The 24,969-nt window shown below is 41.6% G+C and overlaps 1 protein-coding gene across 12 annotated transcripts in view; it reads right to left on the reverse strand.

The window, feature by feature from the left end:
• Positions 1 to 24,969, reverse strand: part of celf4 (CUGBP, Elav-like family member 4) — a 1,266,734-nt gene that overhangs the window by 90,331 nt on the left and 1,151,434 nt on the right. For 5 of the 12 annotated variants that reach the window (XM_073064226.1, XM_073064224.1, XM_073064223.1 and 2 more), the window contains one exon: positions 24,423 to 24,590. The exons of the other annotated variants lie outside the window; for them this stretch is intronic. In XM_073064226.1, the coding sequence (XP_072920327.1) occupies positions 24,423 to 24,590 (168 nt within the window). The remainder of the gene's footprint in view (positions 1 to 24,422; positions 24,591 to 24,969) is intronic. 12 annotated transcript variants of the gene reach the window in all.

The raw sequence follows: 24,969 nt of genomic DNA on the forward strand, positions 1-24,969 counted from the left end.
AAGGGTTTCGGCCCAAACATCGACTGTTCACTCTTTTCCATAGATGCTGCCTGACCTGCCGAGTTCCTCCAGCATTTTGTGTGTGTTGCTTTGGATTTCCAGCATCTGCAGATTTTCTCATGTCTAAAGCACCAGTTATGTTCACCTTCACATATACCATGCTTTGACACAATTAATGGAAGCACAAAAATACTGAATCAGTGGAATCCAATGGGGTCTCTGTAAGCCAAGCCAGCCTCATTACTCCAGAAGAAAAAAAAACCCAAATCTCACAAAAGGTAAACTTTACCACGTCCCCAGCCTCATCAGCAATAATCAAAAGGGGATTTGTTCAATGTGTGCAAACATTAAGTAAATGACATCAGCAATCAAGAAACCTTTTCACTATGTGCTTCTGCATGCACATCTCTTTTACTCTTCGTATTTCATCCAGGCCCAGTGGATTCCAGTGTATTTCAAGGTTGCTTGAAGTCATCCTTGGGACATTACACACAAATTCAGAGCAGTTTGGGGCAAGGACTCATGAGGTTTGGCCCAAGCAACTGAATACAGTATATGGTTGGCAATGACAGTAGTTGCTCTACAAGAGGCCAGAATTATAGGGCATTTTGCAAAGCTCTTAAAGTGTTTTGCATCTGATTAATGTTATAGTGATGGGGAGGTGTAAGACCATGGAGATGGTTGGAGACAGAACATAACATGTTAAACTGAACTATTTCTGGAATGGGAATATACAAGGATGATACGTAAGACATAGAACAGTAGAGCATCGTACCGGCCCTTTGGAACCTACAGTACAGTACTTCATGATTAAGCTAACAATTCCCTCCTTCAAAGCCCATAACCCTTCATTTTTTTTTCTTTCATGATAGGTTAAGTTGAATTAGCACATGGCCAGCAGTGTTTTGTAAAAGGTGAAATTTATGGTGGCAGTGAGGTGGACATTTGGATAAACCAGATGTAGTAAAGACATTGGGTATATTGCTGCAGATGGGCTGGGGCAATATGGATTCAGATAGTAATGCAAAGGAGGAGTTGAGGATCTGTGCATTGTCACCATCAATACAGTGCAGCTCACGTCAAATGCAGCATGACACCAAAGTTGCAAAAGTTATCCAAAGTCAAAGTCACCTACTCAAAAATAGTGAGACATAGATGCATGGATAGCAGATAGATATACTAGCAATCATATTGCAATATGCACTCTGTGATCACTTTACTAGATTCTCCTATACAATTGTTCGACAAATATAAATATCTAATCAGCCTATCATGTGATAGCAACTCAATGCATAAAGGCATGCTGATATGGTCAAGAGGTTCAGTTGTTCTCTAGACTCGCCATCAGAACGGGGAAGAAATGTGATCTAACTGACTTTGACTGTGGAAAGATTGTTAGTGCCAGGCGGGGTGGTTTGAGTATCTCAGAAAATGCTGATCTCCTGGGATTTTCATGCACAACAGTCTTGAGAGTTTACTTAAAATGGTGTGAAAAACAAAAAGACATCCAATGAGTGGCAGTTCTTTGAGCAAAAACGCCTTGTTAATGAGAAAGGTCAGAGGAGAATGGCCAGACTGGTTCAAACTGACAGGAAGATGACAGAAATTCAAATAACCATGTTTTACAACAGCGGTGTGCAGAAGGGCATCTCTGAAAGTACAACATGTCAAATCTTGAAGTGGATGGCTACAGCAGTGGAAGATCACACAGTGGCCACGTTATAAGGTACACTCCTGTATCTAATAAAGTGACCACTGAGTGTATACTCCATTTTGAAATGAAATGATTATATGACAATACTCTTACCTGATTTAGGGACAAACATTAATTGTTTAAATCAAAATCTGCTTGAAACTAGGATTGGTTAGGTCTTGGATGGGACCTTAATTACTTTTTTCTCTTCTCCCATTGCTAACTTTGTTTGACTACCTTAATCTAATTGATGCATTTGGTATGATGGTTACATCATCCATCAAAAGATGAGATTTCAAATTACATGCCGATCTGAAATCCCATGTAGACTTAGTTTCAGTATCTTTTTAGGAGATAATTTTACAGATTTCCTTCAGCATCTGCACAAGAGAGATTGTGGGGGTGGGGGGGGTGGAGTCAATGAGAGGGAGAGCAGGAAAGAGGGAGAGAGTGAGAATAACAAAGAGAGTGAGAGAGTAAGAAAGACTGACAGAGAGAGAACGAGAGCATGTGTGTGAGTGAGAATAGGGGAGAGAGAGACAAAGAAAGAACAGAAATAGTTTTCCCCTAATTCTTTTGGGCATTGTTCAATAAAATTACTACACTTCCCCAAACAATTTTCAACTGTTCATAGTTGTATTGTCTGCATCTGGAACACAAGCCTAATCTACTTCTTTATGAAAATATTAGCAAATTAAAGTAATTAATATGAAAGAAAGATAAAATACATGAAGGCAACATTCTTCTCCCTAATATCATTCTTATACATGAAGATGGATTAGGCTAGTGCCACATTTATAATTAAAGACAGTGTAGCTCGATATGTTAATTAAACAGCATGAATCCATTTTGAGCAAAACTATCAAAGAATATAGGCACTTGCACCAAATTTCATTAACTGTTTACTTGCTTAACCCTATGAAAGCTGCAAGCTACGGAAGGCATTGATAAATAGGAATATTGCATTGATAATTTTTCACATTTGGTCTTTGCTGCTTCCTTCCTCCACATTATAATCATTTTTCATTTTAATGTGTTCTATTTATTTTCTGCTATTTCCTCAACATCAGCTTTTAATATCTCCGCATGAGACTTTTGTTCACAAGGCTGAGTAGCTGTGCCAAACATCGGTCCCTGAAAGTGACAAATGTGCATTTTCCATCTAAAACCACCAGATGGCAACCAGGAACGGGAGCTCCACTGGATATCCCTGGAAGCTGTTTTTGATCACTTCAGAAACCAGACAGAGTGACAGTTAAGCTTAGAGTTTTCTGACCTGTATCCATGCCCTAACCCACGCAAGTCTGATTAAGCAATAATTCAGCTTCAAACTTCTCAACCCTCTTTTCATGGTATGTCTCTAGAATTTCATCCAAACCTAAAATCCAATTCCTTGCATGTCCCAGAATTTTCTGTATCTCCTGCATTGGCAGAAGTACCTTCAGCTGCCAGCGCCTCATGCTCTTGGAGCCTCTGCCCAAACTTCTCCGTATCCCTTCCTTTTAAGACACTCTTTAAAACCAGCCTCGCTGACAACCCACCTGGGTGTTTTGCCTTCGTTTTTTCTTTATGTGATTCAGTGTCAATTTGATTAGAAGAAAATACTAACTGGAAACATGATCCCTGAACTGTGCCAAAATTCAGGCCAATCATGGCTGATGTTCTGCCTCATATCCAATTTTCTACCTGTGGTGAACTACATATACCTGTCTGGACATGCCCCCTGCTGACTGCTCCTGTGGCCCCTCCCACTGACCGTGGCTCCTCTCACAGCGTTATAAAGGCGATTGAGGCCTGAGCCCTGCCCTCAGTCTCCAGGATGTAGTATGGTGGTCAACTACTGCTTGTTCTTTCTTCCAGTCAATAAAAGCCGATATCTCGCCTCACGTCTCAGAGAGTTATTGATGGTGCATCACTACCCAAGACTTGAAATCACTCAGTGAGCTTACACAGCTCTCTGTGGTAGAGAATTCCAACAGCTCACAATCCACTGGCTACAGAAATGTATCTTTACCTCAGTTCTAAATGACCTGAGATTATGCTCCTGTTCCAGGAGAAACAATCTGTTTGCATCAGACATGTTAATTTCAAAGTTCAAAGGTTCAAAGTAAGTTTATTATCAAAGTACGCATATGTCACCATTTACTACCAAGAGATTCATTTTCTTGTGGGCATTCATAGTAGAACAAAAGAATACAATAGAATCAGTGAAAAAAGACAAGACCCTCTGCCATCTGATTTCTGAATGGACATTGAAACAATGAGCACTACTTCACCACTTTTTTACTTATTTAATGTAACTATTTGATATACTTACTGTAATTCACAGTTTTCCCCCTATATTATAAGACCATAAGACATAGGAACAGAATTAGGCCATTCAGCCCATCAAGTCTGCTCCACCATTCCATCACGACTGATCCCAGATCCCACTCAACACCATACACCTGCCTTCTCGCCATATCCTTTGATGCCCTTACCAATCAGGAAACTATCAACTTCCACCTTAAATATACTCATGGATTTGGCCTCCACTGCAGTTTGTGGTAGAGCATTCCACAGATTCACTACTCTCTGGCTAAAATAAAATCCTCCTTACCTCTGTTCTAAAGGGTTGCCCCTCAATTTTGAGGCTGTGCCCTCTAATTCAGGAAACATCCTCTCCACCTCCACCCTATCACGTATTGCATTGTACTGCTGCTGCTAAGTTAACAAATTTCATGACATATGCTGGTGATGATAAACCTGATTCTGATTCTGATCTTGGAAATCTACAAACCACTCATGTGGAAATCAGTTGAATGTATCAGTCCAAACAGGCACTGAGATCAAAACTGCACAGAGCTCTCCAAGTGAGGCTCACCACAGCCAAGTATTATCTCAGCCAGGGTCCCGAGGTTTTGTACTCCAGCCCATTATTGGAAAGGCCAACATGCCATTTGGTTTTCTAATCGCTAGCTTCACCTTCACATTTCCTGGCTGTGACTAGAAAAGTCATAACAAGCAAACCTTTATTCAGCAACATTTAGGATTACACCAACAAAATACTGATGAAGGGTCACATCCTGAAACATTGACTCTTTATGCCTTTCCATTAATGCTGCCTGACTGCCTTCCTCCAGTATTTTATTTGTGTTGCTTTGGATTTCCAGCATTTGCAGAATTGTAGTTGCTTATCATTTAATATTCTGGATTTTGTTTCTTCCAAGTAATAATCAAGAATCTATCAACTTCTGCCTTAAATATACCCAATGATTTGGCCCGCAGGGCTGCCTGTGGCAATGAATTACACAGATTCACCATACTCTGACTAAAGAAATTCCACCTCACCTCCATTCTAAAAGGATGTCCCTCTATTATGAGTCTGCGTCTTCTGGTCTTAGACTCCTCCACCATAGGAAACATCCCCTCCACATCCATTCTATCAAAGCCTTTCAACATTTGATAGGTTTCAAATGAGATTCCCCCTCATTCTTCTGAATTCCAGCGAGTAAAGGACAAGAGCCATCAAACACACCTCTTATGACAAGCTTGGAATAATTTTTGTGAACCTCTTCTGAACCCTCCTCAATGTCAGCACATCCTTTCTTAGATAAGGGGCCCAAAACTGCTTACAGTACTCCAAGTGCCTGATAAAACCTCAACATTACATCCTTGCTTTTATATTCTAGTCCTATTGAAAAGTATGCTGATATTGTATTTGCCTTCTGCACCACTGACTTGTAAATTAACAATCAGGGAATCCTGCATGAGGACTCCCAAGTCCCTTTGCACCTCAAATTTTTGAATTTCCTCTCCTTTTTATTTCTTCTACCAAAATGCATGACCATACACTTCCTGACATTGTATTCTTCCTGCCGCTTCTTTGCATTTCTCCTAATCTGTCTAAGTCCTTCTGCAATCTCTCCGCTTCCTCAGAACTACCTGCCCCTCCACCTATCTTCATATTGTCAACAAACTTGGCCACAAGGCCATCAATTTTCTCATCCAAGTCATTGACATACAACGTGAAAACAAGCGGTCTCAACACAGACCCCTGTGGAACATCAGTAGTCACTGGTAGCCAATCCATTTATTCCCAATCTTTGCCAATCAGTCAATGTTCTATCCATGCTGGTATCTTTCCTGTAATACCATGGGCTCTTAACTTGTTAAGCAGCCTCATGTGTGGCACCTTGGCAAAGGCCTTCTGAAAATCCAAGTACACAACATCCACAGATCCTTCTTTGTCTATCCTGTTTGTTATTTCTTCAAAGAATTCCAACAGATTAGTCAGGCAAGATTTTCCTTTGAGGAAACCATGCTGACTACAGCCTATTAATCACACTGTATTTTCACACACAATATAATCACATCATATTTTTTGTGTGATAAGATACAGCTACTTGAGAGATTCTACCCACTGTATTCAAAGTACTATATAAGTGGATGTTGGTTGTTCAGAAACATTTTGATAAGTGCACCAAGCAACCAACCAGTGAATGATTTTCAATGGGAGTTTTGGTCATGTTAAAATTGCTTGTCTTGTGTTAGAGATAATTCATTTTCTGCCACTAAACATTGCAATCTGGTCCTGTGTTATAATGAGGTTATTATGTATGTCTGAGAAGAACACAGTGGAAAATTCTAGCATTTCTATAGTGAACAGTAAATGTCATGAAGATTGAAATCTGAGGACAGTCACGGAAAACCCGAATGTGCTCTCAGAGCTCTGCTGATGGAGCCTGTGGAAGCTGCAGCAAGTCAAGGGTTAACATAATGAGTTGGCAGAACAGAGTACAAACACTGTGCAGTCACAAGATGAACCAAACTATTGATAGCTGAAGTCCCCTGTCTTGTACAGTCCTTTCTGTGTGTGGACGTTCAGTACGACAAGGGTCAAGATGATAAGCTGACAGAGACAACGTGGAGACATAGTGCAGTCACCAAGGCTGAACACGGCTCTTCAAAGCCCAACTCTCCTTTGTGCAGCCTTACTGTTCAAGCCTGGGGTCCAAAGTCAGCAAACATACAAGACAAGGTAAAGATGCAAATTAAGAATTCTTGAGCAAGACTAACTATTGGACAGTTATTTTACTAATTCTCAGGTATTATTGATCTTTAACACATAGATATAATTGGTTATTAACACCTGAAATATGTATTATGATTGGTACCTAAATATGCAAATATCAGGAAGTGCACAATATTTCCATTGCATCATATTTGTATCCAACTAGTCAATTTCAGTATAAAAAGGGCATTTCTTAGGTCAACTTCAGAAGACTTTGATGATAGGATAGGCTGTTCTCCTTGTGCACAAGTAAATAAAATATGATTGAGGAAGAACTGTAAGTTTTTAAGAGTCCAGTTAACTGGTGATCATAAGCCCAGCGACAAGGAGACCAGCAAGTCCACAAGAAAATCAACAGTTTGGGGTCTGGAGTCCAGGATCCTGTCATTAGAGGATTCTGGTGTCGACACCAAAGTTTGAAGCCTGAATGTCGATCAGAAGTCTGGACATCGAGGCCTGAAACTGAAGCTCTTGGCTTGTGAGTCTGCGAGTCCTCTGGGGAAGTTGGAGTCCCGATATCTGTAAGTCCATGACTTACAACAGTCTATTGCTGTTGTGGTGCTGAACATTGTGGGCATTCTTTATTTTTGCTAGAATGTGTGGCATCACTTGCGGGCTGCCCCCAGCACATCCTTAGGTTGTATTGGTTGTTAACACAAATGACATATTTCACAATGTTTCAATGTACCTTCAATAGTTCCATTTAATATCAGAGAATATATACAATATACAACCTGAAACTTCTGTTCTTTGCAGACATCTATGAAAACAGTAGAGTACCCCAAAGAATGAGTGACAGTAAAATGTTAGAAACCCAAAGCCCCCCCACATCACCCCTCCCACACACAAGCAAAGCAGCAGACTTCCCGCTTCCCCACCCACTTCAGCATAAAAAAATCATCACCCTCCACCCATCAAGCAAGCAAAAACAAAGACCCCTAGAAAGACCGTGATCTGTAGTACAACAAAAACTAATCGTTCACCCAACAATTCGACAAACCACAGGCTCTGTCTCTCCCTAATAAAGTGACAGAGAGGTGTTCTCTATCACAGCGAGAGGGGAGACAAACAAAGCAACCTGCTAACTTATGGTGATGAAGTCTGCCATGTCACTTTTTCCGAGTTCTTCGACTCAAGCATCAGCAAATAGCTCTCCCCCACCAATGTGGCAAAGAGGAGAGCTCATGATTTGCCAAGTACAGAGCCCCCAACAGCTGATCTGCTGTTCCCGATATTCCGTTTTCTCCTGTGATATTTCAGTTGATGGCACTGGCATGGAATCGGCTCATTGAAAGGGCTGCAAAGTCTCAGAACCCCAAAGGCACGCTCGTCTTCTGGGCCATGTCCTTCTGATATCGAAAAACGGGTGGTTGTGAACCCTGAAAATGGGTCCCACCACCACAAGGAGCTGAAGTTTGAGTGTTGTTCTAGGTCAGGGTCTCTGACAGAACCCCAGATTTATTTATTTATGTGATAAATAAATCAATCTGAATCTGCCAGTTTAACTTTGGTCAGGTTAGACAGATTCAGAAACAATCAGTATGATCATTAAAATGGGTGGGATGAGCCCAACAAACCAAGTATAAGATCATTCATATTTCTTTTCTGAATTAATTTAATTTGCTTAAACATACTTAGTTGCTAATGTTCTTTCTTTGTTAAGAGAAACTGAAGCAATTGTTAAGATTCTGAATGGGTTTATATTGTAAATAAATTTTGAAATGCAGGGCCATTCAGAAACATTTCAAGCCTGTATTGGTTTGGTGACCTGCTAAACTGGTTTAATTGGCTGTCAAAGCTTTCTTAGCTGTGGTGTGTGGGTAGATCTACTGTATTTCTAGGCTGCCCACATGATGACATTACATTCCAAATGTCTCAAGTGGGGCTTTGCCATTTTGATTCAAGATGTCCTGGCAAAGCCAGAGTCAGCAGTAGGAAGGGAATTGGATATGTGATCTACTACCATCAGGCAGGAGGTACAGGAGCTTTAGGTCCTAAACCACCAGGTTTAGGAACAGTTATTACTATTACCCTACAAAGGTTCAAAGGCTAATTTTTATTGTCAAAATATGCATGTACTATCAGGCTCCTGAACCAGTGTTGATAACTTCACTCACCTCAACCCTGAACTGTGTCCACAAGCTACAAACTCATTTCAAGCTCTTGGCCACTCATGTTCTTAGCATTATTTATTCGCTTTTTTATTATTTGCATGATTTGTCTTCTTTTGCAAATTGTCAGTCTTTGTTATTGATAGTTTTTCATAAATCCCACCATATGTCTTTATTTTCCTGTAAATGTTTGCAGAAAATGTATCTCAAATTAGTATATGGAGAACTTTGAACTTTGAAAGCTTGTCTGCTTACACTGTCTGTTGGTCACAGAATGACCAAACAGAGACTTGCTGATGACTTATGGAGAAGACAGAAGCCACGCCAAATAAATCTAATCAATCAAGAACTTTTGGAGATAACCAGTCCAAAGAGTGAGGGGGAAAATAACTAAAAGCAATGAGAATAGTGGGGTAAAAGCACAAACTTAAAAAAAAGTATCAAAATAAACTTTATTCACTGCTGCCATTCATGTGCTCCTCTGGGGTTGTATACTACCACAACAATTTAGGGGCTTCCTCATCTAACCTGCCCTCTCCTTCTCCAGTAGCAGATGAGCCCTGCTGCCATTCATAATAAAAAAAATTGCAAGAATAAATTGTGCAATGCCATTTCATTCTTTACATTCAAAGTCAATGCTTTTAGCATTGCTCTATTACTTTCCCAAACACCAATAGCACTGCTGCCACTAATATGCCCACCCCCCCGCTGGGGTCAGATCCTACTACAATCATTCAGGGGCTTCCTCATCTACCTGGCCCCTCCCTCTCCAGTAGCAGAGGAACCCTATCCTGTGGTCCTTCCCCACTGAGCGCTTGCACCAAGCTTCAGTGTGTCACTCAACACATACTCCTGCAAGCTTTGACATGACTTCCAAACAAATGAGCCTCCACTGTACATCAGGAGTAACACCTTTTCCAACCAGGTGGTCAGAATTAACTGTATATTCAGAGATGAATAGCTACTCTATATGACTTACTGTTGAAATTGAGCAGCACTGTGTATTTTGTGCACTATTATTGGCACCATGGGCGTTGGATTTGGTTTTCGGCAGGTCGAAGGGAACAAGACTCGATTGGAGAACTGCACAGGTGCAAAAGAAGCTGGTCTGGTGAAGAGCTTTAAAAAGCAGGAGGTTTTTTGGTGGAAGTCTTCAGTTGGAGTACTACACAGACACAATAGAAGTGTTCCACGCAGCTATGGTGAAGAGCCTTAAAGCCTAGTCTCCATAAAGGAGAGGTTCTACCTAGCAGAGCAGTTGTCATCGGAGTAGTCTGAGTCAGAGTAGTATGGCTATGGCACAATAGGGTTTCAGCGAGAACAGGCAGAGGCAAGGTACGTAGGTAAGTTCACACTTTATTTCTTATTTATTTTTTTCATAATTAACTCTTGAGAGAATAGGTATGACTGCAGAGGCAGTGTTCTGTTCTGGGTGTTAGATTTGCGATTTCCAGGAGACTACCAGCCTCCCTGATGGCCACATCTGGAGCAAGTGCATCGAGATGCAGCTTCTTTGAAAGCATGTTTGGGAACTGGAACTGCAGCTCATTGACTTCCGGCTTGTTAGGGAAAGTGAAGCAGTGATAGACAGGAGCTACAGGGATGCAGTCACCCCAAGGCTACAGGAGTCAGACAAATGGGTGACTGTCAGGAGAGGGAAGGGAGAATGTCAGATAGTGGACAGCACCCTTGTGGCCGCACACCTCAATGATAAGTACTCCATTTTGGGGGATGAAAAGGTGGCTGTGCCTCTAGCACTGAGTCTAGCCCTGTGACTCAGAAGGATAGGAAGCTGAAGAGGATGGGAGCAGTAATAGCAGATTCTATAGTTAGGGGGACAGATAAGTGATTCTGTGGAAGTGAAAAGGAAACATGAATAGTATTTTGCTTCCCAGGTGCCAGGGTCCGCGGCATTTCTGAATGGGTCCACAATATCTTTTTCTTGAAGGACCTTGGCGATTGTAGGGATGACTTACAGTGGACTGAAAAGCTTGAGCATATGGGCATTAAGAAAGAGGGTGTGCTGGAGCTTTTGGAAGGCATCAAGTTGGGTAAATTACCGGGACCGGATGAGATATAAAGTTAGCCTTTCCCCGAGTGGGTTGTGGGTGTTGTAGATAATGTGGAGGGCTGTCAGAGGTTACAGTGGGACATCAATAGGATGAAAAACTGGGCTGAGAAGTGGTAGATGGAGTTCAACCCAGATAAATGTGAGGTGGTTCATTTTAGTAGGTCAGATATGATGGCAGAATATAGTATGAATGTTAAGACTTTTGGCAGTGTGGAGGATCAGAGGGATCTTGAGGTCCGAGTCCATAGGATGCTCAAAGCTGCTGTGCAGGTTGACTGTATGGTTAAGAAGGCATACGGTGCATTGGCCTTCATCAACTGTGGGTTTGAGTTCAAGAACCGAGAGGTAATGTTACAGCTATATAGGACCCTGGTCAGACCCCCACTTGGAGTACTGTGCTCAGTTCTGGTCGCCTCACTACAGGAAGGATGTGGAAACTATAGAAAGGGTGCAGAGGAGATTTACAAGGATGTTGCCTGGATTGGGGAGCATGCCTTTTGAAAATAGGTTGAGTGAACTTGGCCTTTTCTCCTTTGAGCGAAGGAGGATGAGAGGTGACCTGACAGAGGTGTATAAAATGATGAGAGGCATTTATCGTGTGGATAGTCAGAGGCTTTTTCCCAGGGCTGAAATGGCTAACACAAGTGGATATAATTTTAAGGTGCTTGGAAGTAGGTACAGAGGAGATGTCAGGGTTAAGTTTTTTACATACAGAGTAGTGAGTGCTTGGAATGGACTGTTGGTGACGGTGGTGGAAGTGGGTACAATAGGGTCTTTTAAGAGACTCTTGGATAGGTACATGGAGCTTAGAAAAATAGAGGGCTATGGATGACCCTGGGTAATTTCTAAAGTAAGTACATGTTCAGCACAGCATTGTGGGCCAAAAGGCCTGTATTGTGCTGTAGGTTTTCTATGCTCTAACATCCTGAAAAGTGAGGGTGAGCAGCCAGAAGTTGTGGTATATATTGGAAGGACCACAGTTTAGGGTTCTTCTCCCGTGGGAGTGGGAAGGGTTGGGTGGCAGGAAGTATACCTCTCAACAATGGTTTGTATAACATGAACCAGCAGAGTACCATGTGAGTATCTAAAATTTTTAAACTGTATAGAATGTAATGGTAATGTCTGTAAAATATTCAGATTTATTAAATGGTTTATTGTAAATAATTTTATTGTGAATATATTTTGTTTAAAAAAAATTGGTACCAATGACATAGGTTGAAAAAAGGAGGAGGTCCTGAAAACAGAATACAGGGAATTAGGAAGGAAGTTGAGAAGCAGGATCTCAAGGGTAGCTGATCTCAGGATTACTGCCTGTGCCCCACGACAGTGAAGATAGGAATAGAATGAGGTGGCAGATAAATGCGTGTCTGAAGAATTGAAGCGGGGGCAGGACTCAGATTTCTGGATAATCGGGACCTCTACTGGGGCAGGTGTGACCTGTACAAAAGGGACCGGTTGCACTTGAATCCAAGGGGGTCCAATGTTCTTGTGGGCAGGTTTACTGGAGCTATTGGGAGAGGTTTAAACTAATGGGGCTGAGAGATGGAGTATGATAGAGCTGAGGTTGAGCTAACAGGTTTAGAAGTAGATGATGGGTGTAACATGAATGTAAGGAATGACAAGCCAATGATTGGGTACAAATTCAGACAGAGCAAACAGTTAAATTGTACTACAGAGGTAAGATACAAACTACAAAAAGGTGAAGAATGCAGGACTGAAGGTGTTGTATTTAACTGTGTGTAGCATTCGGAATAAGGTGGATGAACTCGTGGCACAATTAGAGATTGGTTGGTATGACCTTGTGGGCATCACTGAGTCGTGGCAGTAAGAAGGTCATAGTTGTATGCTTAACATCAAAGGATGTTCTTTGTAGTGAAAAGACACACAGGACGGCATAGGCGGTGGTGTGGCTCTATTGGTAAGAGATAGAATTACATCTTCAGAAACAGGTGACATGGAGTCAGAGAACGTTGAATTTTTGGGATGAAGTTAAGAAACTGCAAAGGTAAAAAAAAAATTATGGGAATCATATATAGGCCTCCAAATAGTAGTCAAGATGTGGGGTTGAGATTGCAAAAGGAGCTGGAAAAGGCTTGTAATAAGGGCTATTATACAATTGTAATGGGGGACTTCAATATGCAAGGGGATTGGGAAAATCAGGTTAGTATCAGATTGCAAGACAGGGAATTTCTAGAATGCCTATGAGATGGCTTTTTAGAGCAGCTTGTACTTGAGCCCACTCGGGGAAAGGCTAACTTTGATTGGGTGTTGTGGAATAACCCATAATGTAAAGGAACCCTTTGGAGGCGGTGATCATACTATGACTGAATTCGTACTGCAGTTTGAGAGGGAGAAGCACAAGTCACATGTATCAGTATCACAATGGAATAAAGGGAATTACAGAGGCATGAGAGAGGAGCTTGCCCAGGTGGATTGATGGCAGATCAGAGATGGCTGAAGTTTCTGGGAATAGTTCACAAGGCGCAGAATAGATACGTCCCACAGAGGAAGAGGTTGTCAAATGGTAGAGGATGGCAACCGTGGTGACAAGAGAAGTCAAGGATTGCATAAAAGGCAATGAAAGGGCATAAAAGGTAGCAAAAGTGAGTGGGAAGTTTTAACATCTAACAAAAGACAACTAATAAAGCTATAAGAAAGGAAAAGATGAAATATGAGAGTAAACTAGCCAATAATATAGAGCAGGATACTATAAGTTTTTCCAGTTATATAAAGAGTAAAAGGGAGGTGGGAGTTAATATTGGACCACTGGACAAAGATGCTGGTGAGGTAGTAATGGAGGATAAAGAAATGACAGATGAACTTAATGGGTACTTTGCATTTGCCTTTATTGTGGAAGACCCTAACAGTGTCTGTGAGTGTCAAGGCTCAGGAGTGAGTGCCAATGCTATTACAAAGGAAAAAGTGCTAGGCAAACTCAAAGGTTTTAAGGTGGATAAATCACTTTGGCCAGATGGATTACATCCTAGAGTCCTGAGAGAGGGTGCTGAGGGGATAACAGGTTCATTAGTCATGATCTTTCAGGAATCACTTGATTCTGGCATGGTCCCAGAGGACTGGAGGATTGCAAACGTCACTCCATCCTTTAAGACGGGAGGAAGGCAAAAGAAAGGAAATTATAGGCCACAGTGGTTGGAAAAGTGTTGGAGTCTGTTATTAAGGATAAAGTTTCAAGGTACTTGGAGACTAATGACAAAATAAGTCAAAGTCAGTATGGTTTCTGTAAAGGGAAATCTTGCCTAAAAAATCTGTTAGAGTTTTTCGAGGAAGTACAAGCAGGGTGGACAAAGGAGAGGCAGTGGATATCAGTTACTTGGATTATCAGAAGGTGTTTGATAAGGTGCCACAAATGAGGCTGCTTAACAAGATAAAATCCAATGCCATTACAATAAAGATACTGGCATGGTTAGCATAATGGCTGACAGGCAGGAGGCAGCAATTGGAAATAAAAGGGCCTTCTCTGGTGGCTACTGGTGACTAGTGGTGTTCCTCAGGGGTCAGTATTGGGACAGCTGCTTTTGACATTGTTTGTCAATGATTTAGATAATGCAATTAATGGTTTTGTGGTAAAATTTGCAGATGATATGAATATAGGTGGAGGGGTAGGTAGTGCTGAGGAAGCAAAGTGATTGCAGTAGGACTTAAATTGGAAGAATGGGCAAAAAAGTGGCAGATGGAATACAGTGTTGGGAAATATATGATAATGCATTTTGGTAAAAGAAACAATAGAGCTATTATCTAAATAGAAACTATTATCTAAATGGGGAGAAAATTCAAGCATCAGAGGCGCAAAGGAACTTAGAAGTCCTTGTGCATGACTCCCAGAAGGTTAACTTATAGGTTCAGTCTGTGCTATAGAAGGCAAAGGCAATATTGGCATTTATTTCAAGGGGAATAGAATATAAAAGCAAGGAGATAAAGCTGAGCCTTTATAAAACACTATTCAGGCTGCACTTCAAAGGTTTCAAAGGTACATTTAATGTCAGAGAAATGTATATAATATACGTCCTGAAATACATTTTCTTCACAATCATCCACGAAAACGGAGAAGTGCCCCACTTGGAGTATTGTCAACAGTTTTGGGCCCCTAAATCAGAACGGCTGTGTTGTCATTGGTGAAAGTCCAGAGGAAGCTCACGAGAATGATTCTGGGAATGAAGGGGTTAACATATGAGGAGTGTTTGGCATCTAAGGGCATGTACTCACTGGAATTTAGAATAATGCATGAGGATCTCACTGAAACCTGATCTCATTGAAGCCTACCGAATGTTGAAAGGACTAGATAAGGTGGAGGTGGAGAGGATGTTCCCTATGGTGGGGGTGTCCAGAACTAGAGGCACAGCCTCAAAATTGAGGGGCAACCTTTTATGTGTAAGGAGGAATTTTTTTCAGTCAGAGAATAGTGAATCTGTGGAACGCTCTGCCACAGACAGCAGTGGAGGCCAAGTCCATGGGTATATTTAAGGTGGAAGTTGATCATTTGCTGATCGGCAGGGCATCAAGGAATATGGCGAGAAGGCAGATATATGGGGTTGAGTAGGATTTGGGATCAGCCGTGATGGAATGGCAGCACAGACTGGATGGGCTGAATGGCCTAATTCTGATCCTATGTCTTATGCTTTAAGACAGGGGTGTCAAACTCGTTTTAGGTCACGGGCCGGATTGAGCAAAATGCAGCTTCATGCGGGCCGGATCAGTCGGACGCGTGCGAACGCAGCTTTCGTTGCCTCCGTTTTTTCAGCCTGCTCTCATGTGTCTCAGTCTCTGCTATAACTACAAAGTGTTTCACTTTACAAATTCCGTTTCTTCTGAAGAAGACTGCCGAGCAAGACTGCCGAATAAACACTAAAAACCCTGAAAACCTGGTACCTGAATAAACTCAGCATTAGCCATATCATACGCCATAGGCGCTTCGATTACTGGGGCCAGCTTTAATAGTAATTAGATATTATCTCACGGGCCAAAGATAATTCCACCGCGGGCCGGATTTGGCCCGCGGGCCTTGAGTTTGACATATATGGTTTAAGACTTACTGTCTGATGCAAGTGAACATAATTTGTAGCAATAGTAACACACACAAATTGCTGCAAGAACTCAGCAGGTTGGGCAGCTTCTCTGAAAATGAATACAGTTGACGTTTCAGACCGAGACTCTTCATCAATAAGTCTGACATCAGACTTGGCACAGAAAGCAAACAATTTTAACTATATTCCATGAATATTTTAAGATGATGAGAGGAAATATGCCCTAAAGAGTATCAGAAGACAGAACAAATGACAAGATATTTAAATAAAGACCTGAAAATATTGTAAGTCTAGAATAGAACAATGGACAGTACAGAAATGTACAGGCACTTCAAACTAAGATTTTGTGCGGACCTTTTAACCTTCTCTAAGTTAAAAAAAAACATTCCCACCCACATTGCTCTCTATTTTTCTATCATCCAAATGCCTATATAAGAATTTCTAAATTGTCCCTAATGTACCTGCCTCTACCACCAACCCTAGCAGCAAATTCCATGCACCCACCATTCTCTGTAAAAAAATTTACCACCAACTACCTTCCAATCACCTTAAAATTATGCCTGCTTGTATTAGCCATTTCCGCCCTGGGAGAAGGCCTCTGGCTATCCACTTTTTCTATGCCTGTATCTATAAGACCATAAGATCATAAGACATAGGAACAGAATTAGGCCATTCAGCCCATCAAATCTTCTCTGCCATTCTATCATGGCTGATCTATTATCCCTCACAACCCCATTCTCCTGTTTTCTCTCTGTAACCTTGTACATCCTGATTAATCAGGAACCTAGCAACCTCTGCCTCACTGTAAATATACCCAATGACTTGGCCTGCATGGCTGTCTGTGGCAATGAATTCCATGGATTCAGCTCTCTTTGCCTGAAGAATTTTTTTCTCATCTTTGTTCTAAATGGATGTTCTTTTATTCTAAGGCTGCACCCTCTGGTCCTAGACTAGCCCCATACAGGAAACATCAATATCCACTCTATGTAGGCACCAATCTTCACATCTACTCTATCTGGGCCTTTCAATATTCAAAAGGTTTCAATGAGATCCCTCTCTTTCTTCTGAACTGCAGTGAGTACAGGCCCAGAGCCATCAAATGCTCCTCATATGTTAACCCTTTCATTCCTGGGATCATTCTCCTGAACCTTTTCTGGACTCTCTCCAATGCTGACACATCTTTTCTTAGCTAAGGGGCCCAGAACTACTCATGATATTTCAGGTGTGAGGTATCATATACACCTCTATCAAGTCACTTCTCATAAAACAGAAAATACTGGAAACCCTCATCAAGTCAAGCAGCATCGGGGGGGTAGAGAGAGAGAGAGTTATCAGGTCAGGTTAATGACCCTTTATTGCAGGTTGAAACTCACCGGTTTGACAGTCTGACAACCCTTGTGGTCAACTATAATCTACAGTACAGATCTGTACTAATTAACTAATTCTAAGATCTAATTTAGATTTGAAATTATCTAATATCAATACTTATTAGTACCTAAATAACCTACAGGCACAGCTTGTGCAAATTTCGCTGGCGGTGATCTCAGCCTTCTGACTTGGGGAAACTTTGGGTCACTGACAGTTCTCGGGAATGGAACCCTCATGAACCTGTGCTTAATAAAATTACAGTTCACATGCTCAGAGCAAGATGATCTTGAGACAGTCTCTGAGATGCAGCATTTTCTGTGGCCTGCCACCGGTCAGGTCCCAAGTGTGTCAGACTAGAGAGTTTCAAATGGATGGAGAACTTCAGCTGGAAATGTTAACTTTGTTACTCTTTCTACTGAGGCTTCCTGAACTGCTCTCATGTTACCAGGATTATGTTCCTAGGAAACTGTACATTTTCTGATTTTCATTAATGTGAAATCGTGTCATCCACACACAAAATTTGAACAAAAAATACTGTATATCTTGCGTTGACTTATTTCCTTCTTTTCACCTGTTCCACGAGAGTGAGTTTTATTCTGCATCTCAAATGCTGTAAGGACAAATTTCCAAAACTTGAATGGTTATAACTCGGTGGTTGTCTTTCTTTGTTGCTATCATTTCCTTTTTTCCAATAATTACTCCTACAGTAATCACAGTCACATGACGGGTAAAGCCCTCCCCATCACTGAGCACGTGGAGCAGCATCCATTATCAAGGACCCCACCACCCGGGCCATGCTCTTTCTCACTGCTGCCATCAGGAAGAAGGTACAAGAACCTCAGGGCTAACACCAGGTTCAGGAACAGTTACTACCTCTCAACCGTCAGGTTCTTGAACCAGAGGGGATAACTTCACTCACCCAACACTGGACTGTTCCCACAACCTATAGACTCACTTTAAAGGACTCTTTATCTCATGTTCTCAATATTTTTTATTTTTTTATTTATTATTATTTTTTTCTTTTGTATTTGCACAGTTTGTTGTCTTTTGCACATTGGTTGTCCATCTTTCACTGATTCTATAATGTTTCTTGGATTTATTGTGTATTGACTCTCAGGGTTGTATATGTTGGCTTTTTTTGTATTTTGATAATGAACTTACTTTGAACTTTGAGTTAAAGCACAGCTACTAAAAACTAGTACCTGTGCCAGGAATTGTACTATTTCTTTCAGTGATATAAACATTGATATACTTTGTTGCAATGTTCCTTTAGTTAAGGAGTTTTGCTACAATGTGAAATCAACTTTTTAGGTAAAATAATTACATCATTTTATTTATTTATATGTTTTTTGAAATACAGCACGGAATAAGCCCTTCGAGCTGTGCTGCCTGGCAACTCCTGATTTACAACGGGGAATAATTTACAATGACCCATTAACCTACCAACTGGTAGGGGAGAATGTACAAACTTCTTACAGACAACGCCGGAGTTGAACTCCAAACTCCGATGCCCTGAGGTGTAAGAGCGTCGTGCTAACCACTATGCTACCTTGACATCCCATTTTTCTGGTGACTTGTGTTTCCCTTATACAGGCAGACTCTAAACTGTTTTGGGACTATATAAATATGAAACCTGATCATGTGCTGCCCTTTATGTTGTCATGGTCAGGGGAGGCAGTGGGGATAAGCTCCCACTACGTATAATACGTTTTTAACAATGTGTGTCTCAAATAGCCTCTGACAACCAAGTCCAGCTCCCAGCCTTCATGTGAGGCTTTGCCACTAAGCCTGGCAGAATTGTTTCAGTTTTCCGGAGAAGGGACAAAAGTGCACCTTTAAACCAGGGACTCATCGGCAGAAGTTGGCAGCTCATCTAGGAGAAGGAAAATCTAGGAGAAGCTCATCTAGGCTGGATCCAAACTGTACCATTCTCTGCCATTCCTTTAGATTCATCGCTGCATGAAGAGACTGAAGCTGCTACACGGGCAATGGCTTGCTCTCCATATCGTACTGCCCCTGACCAACAGAGGGCCTCACGTGCTCTTTACCCACTTTCTAGGTTCTATGAAGGCAAAAGAGACTGCAGATGCTGGAATCTGAGCAATAAAAATTGTTGGAAGAACTTGACTTCTCCTTTTTGCTTCCGCAGATGCTGCTCAATCTGCTGAGCTCATCCTGCATTCTTTCATCATTCCAGCTTGCTTTACTTGTGTTGAGTCATGAATGTATCATGCAGCCTCCTTATGTATTCACTGTTGGATATGTTCACAACTTTAAGAATTGTTTTTCAGATCGCATACATTTCAGGCGATAGACTACATATTTCTTTTTCAAAGTATGTATGTGTCACCATAGACTATCCTGATATTCATTTTCTTGTGGGCATTCACAGTAATACAAAGAGATACAGAAGAATCTTTGGAAACTACACACAAAGACTGACAAACAACCAATATGCAAAAGATGACAAACTGTGCAAATACAAGAAAGCACTGGGGCTGGCCAACGATTGACCCCACTGAGCACGGGAGCACACCTGACTGAAGGGGACAGTTTTGGACTTTTCTTATCCCATCTGCATTGGTCGCCCAAATTATAACTCGCTCCCAGAACTATATGCTCCAAAAATTTCAAAAAAGGACTGTTTTCCTCTCACAATAATTCTCTGCTTTATGTTCAGTATTTCTGTAAAGAGTTGCAAGGAATTTTGATCAGTGCTAAAGCAAAGGTCTATTCTCAAGCCTTGAGCCTACCCCTCCCAAATTCTATTCACTGTCTACTTCTGGTTTCAGTAAGGAATGGCAATTCTACTTACAGTCATAGAGTCATGGAGTACTACAGCGCAACACAGAAACAATCCCATCGGCGCATCTAATGCATCCAGAATCAGTATTTTGCCTAGTCCCATCGACCTGCATCTGTATGGTATATATTGAGTGGGTGCTGTAATATCTAACCTCAAAAGATTCTGCAGATAGTTGAAATGCACATGGTGTGTGCAGCTCAAGATTTCCAGTATTTGCATAAGTGCATGGCACATCTCACCTTGTAAGATCTATCCTGCTTTGTCCTCTCAAAGTGCAACACCTCACACTTGTCTGCATTAAAATTCCATTTTCCAGCCCATTTTACCAGCTGGTCCACGTCCCACTGCTAAATTTGATTCCCCAATCCATAACCGTACTGCAGATTATTTAGTCATTATCATCTTGCTGTTTGCCTGTTGAAGCTTGCTATGTAAAAATTGGCTGCCATGCTCCCTTCTCCCCCGCAGTGATAACACTTCAGTAAGTGCAGTGCTCCTCCCTTGGCTGTAAAGCGCACTGGGTTATTGAGAACTTTGTTATAAAATGCAAGCCTATTAAAGTATGTTTGGTACATGCCGATGAATGGGCATTCTTATTATAATGTTTTCCCATTTATTCTAATGGAAAACATGCATATTTACAGCAAAGCTGGTACAGTGTTATTTCTCCATTTTCCTCAGCTGTGCAACAACTGACCCATTACTGAAAAATCTGCTGGAAGGACTTTGAGCAAAAATCACAGCCGGAGTTTAATTTGCTAGTGTGGTATTTAGCCTGTAGTGTAATTAGAGTTCTTATGCACATGAAGTATAGCTAATGTGGCCGTTTGAGCAGATTCTCCAAAAGCCCCTGGTATTGTTTGCTAATAGATTTCATTCTAAAGAGCTGAGTGGTCCAATTTTACATTCTCTTCTTTTCCAGTGAAAACCAAGTGCTGATGAGAGTTTAGAATTGAAGTAATGACTATAGTCCATCTTCTCTTACAGGTTACATTACTATTCAGGCGGGATCAGTAAACACGGAAATAATGGATACCTGGGAGTGATTCCAAAGCAGTAACACAATATCAAAGTTCAGATGGCTCATAGAAAGTATAATGGAAATCTAGGAGATATTACAAGAATTGTAATCTAATCTTGGAGTTCGGGGGACACTTAAGAGCCAATCTGAGTTAGCTATCTGCGTTGGATCAATTTCAAAAGAAAATGACATGGGGAAAGGGTGCTGGAAACTAGAAAAAACAAATAGAAAATGTTAAAAATGAAGTGGTATCTGATGATTTGTTCATTCGACGCATCCATTCATTGCATTAGCCTGCTGTTAAAACTGATTATCTGTGGGGACTAATCAGTAACTTCTGTTCTGATGAAGTCATAAATTTGGAATCAAATGAATCCTTAGAACCTGTTATTCACTATGTAAACCATCCCTAAACACCAAGATTTGGCTGCAGATTTGAAATAATTCCCTGGCATTTATTGCTGCTCATAATTATACAAGTTCACCACACTGTGTGAACAGTTTAATGTCATTATTCTCATTCTGGCATCAGCTGGCAGTGTTGCCACTGAACGCGTCTTCTCTCCTTGACCTTGACATGTGATAACAACCATATTCCAGGAGTAATGAGAGTGATGTCAGTGATGCAGGTTTATTGGGGGAAGTATTGCAATCATTTCATAGGAACTATTATTTCAATGACGTTTGCTTCTTGAGAGCAATATAATAAAGTGTGTGTGATAAACGCAGGAGACTCTGCAGATGCTGGAGATCTTGAGAAGTGCATACGAAATGCCGCAGGAGCTCAGCAAGTCAGGCAGCATCTAAGGAAGGGAGTAAACCAATGGATGTTTTGGGCAGAGGGTTTCCGCATGAAACATCGACAGTTTATTTCCCCTCCTGATTTGTTGAGTTACTTCAGCATGAAATGTGTGTGTGTGTGTGTGTGTGTGTGTGTGTGTGTGTGTGTGTGTGTGTGTGTGTGTGTGTGTGTGTGTGTGTGTGTGTGTGTGTGTGTGTGTGTGTGTGTGTGGTTGCTGAGAATAAAAGACAAATCACATGACTTTGTTGCCTGGATTGTGTATTGCAGAATTTAATAAAAAAGTCACGTTGATGTGAAGTACACTACTGTGCAAATGTCTTAGGCACATGTATATATGATAGGGTGCCTAAGACGTTAGCACAGTACTGTGGTAACTTTATATATTGCACTGTACTGCTGTTGCAAAAAAAAAACAAATTTCATGACATATGTGAGTGATGATAAACCTGATTCTGATATGGGTCTCTATTGTGGACTGACAGTGGGAAGGGGGAAGAGAGAGGGGATTCATGGTTGGGAAAAGGGGAAGGGAGAGGTGAGGGAGCAAGATGCACCAGAGTGACATTCTGTGATGATCAATAAACCAACTGCATGGAATCAAACGAGCTTGCCTGGTGTCTCAGGGCTGGGCGTGTCTGCACCTGTACCACCCCCCACTCCTGGCACTCTTTCTCTGCCACCTGTCCCACACCCTCCCATTCCCAGCATCCTATGCTCCTTGCTCTTCGCTCCACGTTATATATATGTGCGTGTGTGTCCCTAAGACTTTTGCACAGTACTGTATATGGAATGCATATGGGAGAGCAGTGAAACAAAATATTAGCTGTATAACTATCTCTGGTGTGCACATCCATTTTGCTATCTCTTCAATGCTGCTCTGGCATAAGCTCGAAAGAAGAGAATGCAGTAAGGGTTATTCGTTAGCCATCAGTGGTTGTTTCTTGAGGGCAGGAGGGGAGAGTTAGACCAGAGCCTGTGTTACTATTAAGGGTCTGAGACTGGTTGGTGGCAAGACTGAGGAGAGGGGCGGATTAAAGCTTTGTTATCTGCGTAGGTGATGGTGGTGGTCGCAGTGTTGTGCGAGAGTGATCATAGCCTGTGCTGTTGGATTGGGTATGGGAGAAGGATTGAAACCCATGTCTGATTGTATCATTGTTAGGTGAGTGAGACTTTGGAGGTTGACCTGAGTCTTTGCTTTAGTGAAAGGAAAAGCACTGATCACCGATTGGGTTGGGATGTCAGGAGGGAAGTCGTGCAGGATCAGGTAGTCAGGGGATTAACATACATTAAAGGGCCCGTGGTGACAATGATAGTGTCTTTGTAATGCTTGGAGCCTTAATAATTAAACTAATCATGGAACTCATCCAACAGAGATCCAGCCCAGTGTAATAATGAAAGGATCTTTTGCTCTGGGAGTGAGCAAGAATTTTCGCTGTGGTCCAAGCTCTCTGAAATAGTCTGAAAACCACTGGACCTGCAATGATGTCAAACCTTGCATGGCAGTTTCAATTGCCTGGAGTTACATGAGAACGCTTTAAGATGGTCATTATTCCATCTCACTCCCGAAAACAAAAACATGACTTTCGATTCTATTACACTGGAAAAATTTTTTTTTGTGTTTCTAGCCCTATTTCTATTATAGAGACTGTTGTACAAAATATTTTGGTCTATCAAAGGCATTTTCAACTCAAGAAAGTACATAAATGCTTTCTGGTATAGTTGGCAGTAATTCACAATGATCATAAAATAACATAAATTAATGTAGGTGGCACAGTAGCGTAGTAATTAGCAGAACACTTTACAGTACAGGCAACCTGGGTTCAATTCCCGCCGCTGTCTATAAAGAGTTTGTATGTTCTCCCTGTAACTGTGTGGGTTTCCTCTGGATGCCTTGGTTTCTTCCCACAGTCCAAAGACCGAGCAGTTGGTAGGTTAATTGCTCATTGTAAATTGCCCCATGATTAATCTAGGTTTAAAAAATTGGGGGTTGCTGAGCTGTGTGGCTGGAACAGCTGGAAAGGCCTATTCCATGCTGTATCTCAATAAAATAATAGAAAGCATGATAGGATGGCTTACTTGCTTGGATATTTTGAGATGATTGGGGAGACGGATCATAATTTACCTGTGCTTGAAACATTTTTAAGCCATGTATTGTTTAGTCAGGTGCTGGGCATCAATTCGCTGAAGTTGTGGTCAAATTAACAATGTAGCTCTCAATTATGTGAAAGGGTTGACAGTGTAATTAATTGTGTAAACTGGGAGCCCATTTCCTTCTATTGTAATGATAAATGATCTTTTTCCTCCAGATATGTGAGTGTACTGGTGCCCACCTTACTGGATCTTTGGGATAGCAACCTATTCTTGTTCAGCCGCTGTGGGTGTTCAGTGGCAGTAACAGCCTCGCATGGCCCAGGACAACAGCACTTTGAAGGGTATTCTAATAGTGGACACTCACCGTGCGTGCAGACGGAGCTTACTGTGTGCCACATCTGGTTGGAGTTTTCATCTCCCGCCTGAGCGATTGGGAGGACTGGTGAGCCGGCTCTAGTGAATAACAATAGAGCACATCGCGGGCCGGATGAAACGTCCTGCCTGGCCTCTGGAGACCACTCATGAGCTGACCCTTTGGAATAATTAAAAAGTGCATTGAGGGCCGAATGCAATGATCCAACAGGCTATTTCCAGCCTGTGGGTTAATTTATGTTGTGCAACAGTGTGCTAGATTTTAGCTGCTACAAACACATTACTCTTAGCCCTTTAAGGGGTCTACAAATTGGCCTGTTATTCCAAATGAATAAAATATTTCCAATAAACACTGCTATCGCATACTTTATATCAGTGCCAGTCACAAATTGACCCGCAGTCTTTCTCTCCACCACCTGGGTTCCTTTGGCAGATTGCAGCTCCATATACCTCTAAGCCTCCATTCATGTTCTGCTCAACTGGGAGTTGTTAATGTACCAGAGGCAAGTACTATTCCCTCTCTTATCCTTGCTTTCCAG

This window comes from Hemitrygon akajei, chromosome 13 (genome assembly GCF_048418815.1).
Source record: "Hemitrygon akajei chromosome 13, sHemAka1.3, whole genome shotgun sequence".
Taxonomy (NCBI): domain Eukaryota; kingdom Metazoa; phylum Chordata; class Chondrichthyes; order Myliobatiformes; family Dasyatidae; genus Hemitrygon; species Hemitrygon akajei.